Source organism: Plectropomus leopardus, chromosome 7 (genome assembly GCF_026936395.1).
Source record: "Plectropomus leopardus strain MGB_pleo_1.0 chromosome 7, ASM2693639v1, whole genome shotgun sequence".
Lineage (NCBI taxonomy): Eukaryota > Metazoa > Chordata > Actinopteri > Perciformes > Serranidae > Plectropomus > Plectropomus leopardus.
The window spans coordinates 3,826,029-3,835,000 of NC_142182.1; the positions used below are offsets into that span (position 1 = coordinate 3,826,029).

Below are 8,972 nucleotides of genomic sequence, written 5' to 3' on the forward strand. Positions count from 1 at the left end.
AAACCTGCCTTAAATGAAGTCGAAACAAAATACATACAATTCTCTAGATCGGGGATACTTAACTTGCCTTGTTTGGGGCCCACTTTTGGCCAAGGGCCAGTCGCAGTACTTTCCCAGTACTGCGACTGGCTCTTGGACGTTTCTAGGATTTAAGGACATTGGCGGTTTTGCCAGGACCTTTGTCAGGAGTTGTGGGGGATCCTCCGCTGGCACTTTTTTATAATAAACAAGCTCTTTTTTAATGCTTTTTTTATACACTTTATGCATACTGAAAGTACAAAAACACTTCCTAGTGTGAATCACTTTTATGAATGATGATAAATATGATGAATTAGAAAATGATTTGGGGGCCAGATTTGGTCCACGCACTCTAAGTTATGTATAACTGCTCTAGGTTGTACATGTTAAAGGAAATTGATGACAATATTTGTACTTTAGATGGTTCTAAAATTAAGAGTGTTTTCCTCATTCAAAGATTTGTCAAATTAATTTGATGTTGAGGTCTGTGAATGTTTTAAATAGTGAACATAACTGTTTTATTGGTAATATGTTATAATTGGTTATTGATTGTTGCTTTTTATTATTATCATTATTACAGTAAAACACTGTATGTATGACTGATATTGTTGTTTGGTTATTTTTGTTTTGTATTTTGTGATATAAATAATTGTATGTATGATGTGTAACCAGGGTCCAATCAAAAATGCGACCTTGGTCTCAGCGGGTGTCTCCTGGCTAAAAAAAAAGGGAATTGTTTTGATTATTTTCTTGTATTTCTGTCTGGCAGGACATCCAGAGAAGCTGGAGGAGAGTGTTCTGTCAGACCAGTCCCCCCTGTCCTCTGGAGTGGACTCTGGACAGCAGTCCCCTGTCTCACCCGAGAACAGGAAGACTCACAGAGGCATTAAGAAGCTCTGGGGGAAGTAAGTTTTGAAGATGTATTAGCATAGTTTTTCCTCATTCACACTCTGCTTTCCTGGTTTGCTTTCACGCAGCCACATTATCTCAGTTTCTGTCCCCGTTTTCATCGTCCCCTCACTAACTCTTCAGTGTTTTCGTCTCGTGTTGTCCTCAGGATCCGTCGCAGTCAGTCAGGGAGTCCGGCCCAAGTTCACGACCCCGAGCTGGGAGAGTTCAAGCGGGGAGGCTTCAGAGCTACAGCTGGACCCCGACTCGCCCGTTCAGGAAACACACGGTACGAAAACACAATCATACACACACATTCTTCTTTTTTTCTAGAATGTGTTTGTAAAATATCTCATGGACCAGAGAGAGAGACACTGTACTGTGACGTGTGTTTTTGTAGTTAAATAACCGTCATAACCATTTACAGCCACACAGCAGGTGGACAATGGTACTGAAACATAGAGATTATATTACAGTTTATATTAAAGTTTATTTTTGTTTTGTTCTATTTAAAATGCAGAAAAACTTCACATATTCAGTGTACATTTTTGATTGCTTTACCTGTAACAGCAGTTAAACAAAACACAATCCTAAATTTATAAATTTGTATTAAAAAAATTGACTTCATTTAGTTAAATGTTCGACAATAAAGTGTACATGGTTTGTTGTATATAAAGAATTGTTTGTGAACCACAACCCAGCAAACATCGGATAATGATGTAGTGTATCTGGCCAAAACTGGTCCCAGTCAGACCTTTTCATACAAACCAGGTCATGTTGTTATATTATTGCTATGAAAAAAGCAAATGCATGTATTTTTTTTTTTTAATACAGTGATATTTTGGTGACAGTTTCTTTGTTTGGCTGTAAAATGGTTGTAATTAATCAGATGACGACACTCTGACATCCAAAGAGGAGAATTTCTTGACGGACGTTTTCCATTATAAAAAAGATATTTGTGCCATTTATTTATATGTATATCTACATTTATCTACATTTATTCTCTTGTTTCGCAATTTCAACACAACTTTTATTTTGTAACTATTTTTGACAGAAGATCTTGATTTGAGGTTAAAACAACGTGTGTTTTTTAAATTAGCTGGAGCCCATCAGTATAAATTTGTGTTTTCAGTCTCAGTGCACACGTTTCTGTGTTTATTATACATTTTTTTGTCTTTTTTCTCCGTGTCAGGGACCTGAAGATGCCTTTTTCTAAGTGGAGCTCACAGCAGGTGTGTGACTGGCTCGAGGAAATTGGACTCGGTCAGTACGGCATTCTGGCTTGCCATTGGGTGACCAGCGGTGATACTCTACTGTCGGCCACCCTGCAAGACCTAGAGAAGGTACACACTCACACACTCACACACGCACACACACACACAACCACCTATAACTCTATATTTGATCAAATGTTGCATCTGAACCATCTCTGTCGCTCTGCTGGTTTACCTCACGACACAATCTTCCACTCAGCCTGTCAAATGTTTCTCATTTCTACCTGTCGGATAATTGTTCCTGTCTGTCTGTCACGTTGGTATTTAGCAACGCTTGTCTCGTCTTTTCAACCTGCCTGTTAGTTTCGCCTTCAACACGGTCACGTTGTCCACCTCGGACCCCCCGAACCTCTCTGTCTCCGTCTCATCTCCGTCACTTTAATTAGATCATTCACTCTCACGGTGGTCTATCTTTTACTTCTGGAATCACCTGTCAGATTTCAGTAATTGTGACGAGATGAAGTCGTTTATTTTTCTCTCTGTGTGTCCAGGAGCTGGCGATGAAGAATCCTCTCCACAGGAAGAAGCTGCAGTTAGCCATCAAGACCATCAGCAGCAAGCAGCCTGAGAAGTCTGCGGCGCTCGATTACATCTGGGTCACTCGTACGTACTGACACCATGCACTTACTTAAAATACTTAAAACACTGACTGATAGGCTTGGGTGGTATGTGATATTTCATACCTTTCTAAAAGTTCACCGGCATTGACGGTATATGACGGTAGAAGTGTGATCATCATAAAACACAACTCAACAGAAACAAAGTAAACTCAACCAAACCATCTTGATTATGCTTGTTAGTAATCTAGCTGTGAAGTCCACTGTTCAAACAATCACTAGCTTCAGCTTGGTAAAAATAAATCCTTAATTCACCAAGTTAGATGTAAAAAAAAAAAACATGCTTTTATTTTCCACGGTCGTTATCGGCCTGCTGATCGCCGGCTGTTTACAGTCCTGTAACTTCTCCCACCACTAGGTGTCGCTGTGTCTTTCAGCTCAGTGTCTGTTCTAGCAGCAAAGACTGGAGACTGAGCTCTGGTGGTGCATGCTGTGCACTACTTACAGTTTAATAGAGAAAGCAGCATCTGTATATTTAACGGTATTGAAAAACATACCTATGAGATTTCAAAATACCTTCGTATATCGTGATACCGCCCAAGTCTACTCACTGATAAAACTTCACTCTGAGTTCTTTTAAATCAAAAAACTGTGATATTTAATGTTTACAAAGGCTGGCTCGATGACATCGGACTCCCTCAGTACAAAGACCAGTTTAACGAAGGAAGAGTGGACGGACAGATGCTGCAGTACCTCACTGTGGTGAGTTTGTAACCAATGAAACGAATAACGCAGGTCAGTTTCTCTATGTAAAGCGTCTTTGAGGGCTATGAAAAGCGGGATGTAAATCTCTATTATTATTATTATTATTGTTGTTGTTTTTGTTGAATGCCAGAAAAGTAAAATCAGTGAGTGCAGGTTATTTTTCGGATGAATTTGAAGCACCTGTTTTCATTTGCATCAGATTTAAACCTTGACAGCAGAGTTTAGACGCTCTCTCTCCTTTCCTTGTCATAACTGTGCTCACTTTTCTGTCTCGTCTTTATTTCAGAACGACTTGTTGTTCCTGAAAGTGACCAGCCAGCTGCATCACCTCAGCATCAAGTGCGCCATTCATGTTCTCCACGTCAACAAGTTCAACCCCAACTGCCTGAAGCGCAGGCCCAGCAACGAGGTCAGCAGGTGTTTGTGTTTGTGTGTCCGTAATATTTAAAACAGGACACTTGCTTTGCCCCGGGGCCACTGAAAAATGACAGGAGTCCAGGGGCCGGAAAATGAACAAATGTCAATAATGATTATGAGTATATTTGTTATGAATGCCCCACACTCTTATTTCTCTTAAATTGAGCCAAACATTTGAAATCTGGAGTGGCATCACTTTCCTTGAGCTGCTTTCAGGTGTATTTAAACCTTTGAACCTTTAACAAAATGGTGCAGTTTATTTCTAAAACGTGGAAAAAGGGAACTGAGTATATTAGTAGAAAAATGTCTCGGAAAAGAGGAAAATAGCTAGGGGAAAAACTACATTAATAATTATCACAATTTAATATATTACATATTTAGATTTTTTAAAGCACCTTTCCAGCTCATTTTGGTGTTTTTTTAACTTTATTTATTTGGGGGTTTTTTTGTAGTAATTTTCTTGTATGTTTAACACATTTCTTGCCAGTTGTTGAGTCATTTATTCTTTTGTTGCTTTTGTTTGTTTTTTCATGTTTTTGTTTCACAAACCTGTATAATAGTACAAATGATGTGTTCAGCCAACATCAGATATTTGAAAATTCGATGATAATTTCTGTTTTTACTGTTTCTGGCTGTGATAAATGGAGTAATATTTGGAGATTTTTTGTTTTTGAATTTTTTGAAAAATTGACAATTTTTTTAAAGACATGTCTTCTAAACCTGTGAGCTAGCAGGTTTGGAAGGCATAATTTCTTTAAAAATCAACAAAAATTATTTAAGAAAAAACATTGTCCACATTTTTGTCTTTTAAAATCACCAAAAACTTTAAAAGGAAAAATATATCACTATTTTTTCCAAAGAGAATATGTCTTCCATTCTTTGAAAATTGGCGTTAAATACAATATAATACGATAAATACAAGATACAGTCGTTTTAAGTTGTGTGCCGCTAAAGCCCCCTAAAGCCAAAAAAAACATATGTCCTGTCTCAGTGCTTTTCTCTCATAAATAACGAACTGGCAGAAGTTATATTTTAATACTCAGCTCTAAGCCTGTTTCTGTTTTAAATAATACACATAAAAAAGCTATCACATAGTAATGAGCTGATGAGGAGTATTAATGTATGGTCTTGAAAATTTGCCTCAAAGTCACGACGAAAGTCGTGGAAATCTATTTGTAAAACTGTTTATGAACGCTGAGGTTGTAAAAAAAAACCACATTTCTATAGTTTAAGAAAAGATTCAAATGTGTGTTTTATATATAAGGACAATAAAACCAACAACACTCGTCTGTGTGTTCCTGTGTGTGTGTTTCAGAACCAGTTCGCTCCCAGTGAGGTGGTCCAGTGGTCCAACCACAGAGTCATGGAGTGGCTGAGATCCGTGGATCTGGCCGAGTACGCTCCAAACCTGCGTGGCAGCGGCGTGCACGGGGGGCTCGTCGTGAGTAATGACGTTTTAGCCACAGCGGTGCAAAGAATGAAAAGCCACGCTTCGTTCTGATGTTTTCTGACTATTTATTTGTTCTCGTTTCTTAGCCGTCAAAACACCTTCATACACCGTGAAACTACAATAGAAATAAAAGACATAAAGGTTTTAAAAAAAACCCATAAATGTTCCTCTCACTCTCGATCCAGTGTCCATCGTTAGGCGGTCCAATTACCAAGACAGAAAAATGCCAAAACAAAACAAAATGATGAAAAATTCACAACTAATGTGCGTGTAGGCACAATTACATTTTAATAAATCTGAAACAAAATAAGAATACAATCACTCACGTAATTTTATCTCTTTTTAACACCTTATTAATTATATTTTTAATGACTTTATGAATTCAGAATGGTAATGAATTTATAACTTAAACATATGAAATAAACGCATTGATAAAACGGTTAAAAATGCCACAGAGATCTTAGATTTTGTTTCTCCCGTCACAGATGCTTGAGCCTCGGTTTAACTCCGACACGCTGGCCATGCTGCTGAACATCCCTCCTCAGAAAACTCTGCTGAGACGCCACCTCGCCACCAACTTCAACAGCCTGGTGGGAGCGCAGGCTCAGCAGGAGAAGAAGGAGTACACGGAGGCGGCGGGGTACTCCCCGCTCAGCATCACAGCCAAAGTCAAGGTGAGATAATGCGTTTCCGTTAAACGGCCCGCAGCGGAGGAGGAAGCGCTCAGAGGGAACAATGCTGCGCTAAGACTTCCTGTATGTGCGAGAGAAAGCGCCGTAATCTGAGGTGAAGCCTCGGTGTGTCAGCTGGCTTTAAGCTGCGAGCCCCTCGGTGTGTTTAAGCCTGTGAGAGCAGAGTAAAACCCGCTCCTCCTCGCAGCTTTAAGACGCAGCCGTCAGCCGCAGCTTTAAGTCCCTCTGCGCTCTGCGGAGGAAAACTCGAGGAATAATCCCACCGTAAACACAATGCCGGTGACCCCTTCACGACCTTGGACATTTAGATCTTAAATTTCTTAATCAAATCCATAGGCACTACGTATTTGTGTGTGTGTGGTAAAATAACCTTTAACGCAAACTAGACTAAAAAAAAAATACACAAAAAAAGAGTGTGTGTTATTTTCCTCCCCCTTTTTGTACCACCCCCTCCCCTTCTCTGTCAGAAGTAACATTATATTTAAATATTTAGTTTTAATCCTGTGCTGAAATAATTTTATTTATTTTATCATCATTTATCGAAAAAAAAAGTATGGATGTATGGTCTTGAAAATTAACCTCAAAGTCATTGAAGAGTCATGGAAATAACCAAAAACAAAATGAGCTAAAAACCCACAAACAGATGTGTGTGTGTGTGTGTGTGTGTGTGTGTGTGTGTGTGTGTATTTCCTCCCTGTGGTATGTGGTATCCTGTAGTACTTTGCGATAGTATCGCAGCAGCTTTAGTCAGCAGGAGCTTAGAGGACACGTTTGAAAAAGCTGCTGGTGTCACTTAGAGGACAAAAGAGCGTCTTTCACCTGCTAATAACACACAGAACAATTCAAATTAAAGAAAGTGAGTGAAATCAACAACTGATCGGTCAATAGAATAAAACAGGTCATTCATATATATGACCTATAAATGCAAAAAAATTCTTGAAACTTTTAAACTTTATTAATGGTTAACCCCTTGAGATGAACCGTCTCGTTTTAGAGGTCCAACATAAAACACACAATTCAATATAATATAATTCAATACAATAAAATAAATGCAATATAACACAATACAATATAATTCAATACAATATAACACAATACAATATAATTCAACACAATATAATACAATACAATATAATTCAGTACAATACAACAGTCATATACGTTGTTGTACGTCGCTTTGGATAAAAGTGTCTGCTAAATGAAATCGTAGAATTGTAGAATATACACATGCATACAGTAAAGGCCCTCTTTGACCCTCCTACCATACACCGTTCCCATTAGCCCACTGCAAGGGATAGTAATAATAATAGTTATAGTAATAATAAAAGTATCTATAACGCTCTCATTATACTATACACACATACTGTATGTTCACAGTAATAATGACAATAATAATATCTACAATATTCAAATCTTGCTATATATATACCTATATTAAACATACATGCACCCACACACATACATACATATTTACACACCAAAAAAGGGTTTCCATTGCAGTTTTGGGAAGTATGGCTTTTTTGAATCACCTGAAATATCACCTTACGCGAGCATATAATCTTAAATGGGAGTATTTTTGAAACTGAGGTGTTTCCATTTTGTATTCCTATTCTGTTTCCTATTTTGTATTTGCAATTTATATTTGCGCAATTTTAGGGTTTTAATAGAAACCCGCCTCATATCTAAAAATACAATTTATTTATGTTTACGCTTTGTATGTGCAGACCCTTATATTTTTCTAGTCTTTTTGGCCACTCATGGGACATGTCACATTCACACACACACACACACACACACACACATTCACACACTGGTGGCCGAGGCTACCGTACAAGGTGCCGCCTTCTAGGTAGTAACCATTTAACCATTCATAGGCACACACACACTCCGATGATGCAGCATCTGGAGAAATTTGGGCTTCAGGATCTTGCCCAAAGACACTTTGACACTGGAGGAGCCGGGGGTCGAACTGCCGACCTTCCGATTAGAGGGCGACCCGCTCTACCTCTGAGCCACAGCCGCTCCTCTGTTAGCCAATCAGTGGCCTCACAACAATAAACATTATTTTGTACCGATTTGTATCGACTCTACTGCTGATTTAATGCTGCTTTCACGAGCTCCTCGGAAATATCGTATTTACCGTATTTAGGATCGCGGGTTTAAAAAAACGTGTGCGTGCGCTTCTTTTGGTGGAGAAAGGGTTAATACTGTGTCAGACAGTAATCTCCCTTTCTCGTGTCTTTTCATTGCAGCCGAAGAAACTGGGCTTCTCGAACTTGGCTCACCTCAGGAGGAGGCGGCCGGACGAATCCACGGACTACGTGTGTCCCATCGAGTCGTCCTCGCCTCAGTCCGCAGTGAACGGGGTGCAGGTGCGGCCCTACGCCGGCTTCAGAGGCCTGAGCCCGATCCTGGACAGAGAGCCCGACCGAACCCGGGACCAGGTGGGACTCGGAGCCGATCCATCCCCATGACAACAGCTGTGACATCAGCCAATCAGCAGCCACCGCTACTACTCTGCTATTTTTTGCTTGCGGCCCATAATACCTCAGCCCGTCCCTGCTCCTCTAAACCCGTCAGCCCGACCCCCGTGCCTTACGAGCGAAGAGATTCGCCCAGAAAAACCCGCCTGACTGTTTCTCCGTCACAGCTGCTTGTCATGACGGGTGCACCGAGGCCACGAATCTGCACACTCGAAATATTTTGGTTTCACATCCAGTCAGACGCCTCACTAACCCGACCGCCTCAAAGCTGTGCCATCATCTAACTCATCACGATTGAACGCGGCGTCTCTCCGGACTCCACTTCCTGTGACGTCACCTCCTGTGATCCATACGCTGTTTATGGATTTCTCTTGTTGTACAGTATTAAACCATCGCTCTAACATTTGTGCGCCACCGTTAGATGATTT

General features: G+C 40.0%; 1 protein-coding gene across 5 annotated transcripts in view; it reads left to right on the top strand.

Moving 5' to 3' along the window:
* Nucleotides 1–8,972, top strand: part of ppfibp2b (PPFIA binding protein 2b) — a 97,604-nt gene that overhangs the window by 82,391 nt on the left and 6,241 nt on the right. For 3 of the 5 annotated variants that reach the window (XM_088079682.1, XM_088079684.1, XM_088079685.1), the window contains 9 exons: nt 788–923; nt 1,076–1,195; nt 2,099–2,249; nt 2,672–2,783; nt 3,411–3,499; nt 3,789–3,911; nt 5,235–5,360; nt 5,855–6,043; nt 8,314–8,972. The exon at nt 8,314–8,972 is cut by the window's right edge and continues 334 nt beyond it. In XM_088079682.1, the coding sequence (XP_087935808.1) occupies nt 788–923; nt 1,076–1,195; nt 2,099–2,249; nt 2,672–2,783; nt 3,411–3,499; nt 3,789–3,911; nt 5,235–5,360; nt 5,855–6,043; nt 8,314–8,535 (1,268 nt within the window). In that variant the 3' untranslated portion in view covers nt 8,536–8,972. The remainder of the gene's footprint in view (nt 1–787; nt 924–1,075; nt 1,196–2,098; nt 2,250–2,671; nt 2,784–3,410; nt 3,500–3,788; nt 3,912–5,234; nt 5,361–5,854; nt 6,044–8,313) is intronic. The other 2 variants (XM_088079683.1, XM_088079681.1) reach the window with 1 other exon arrangement.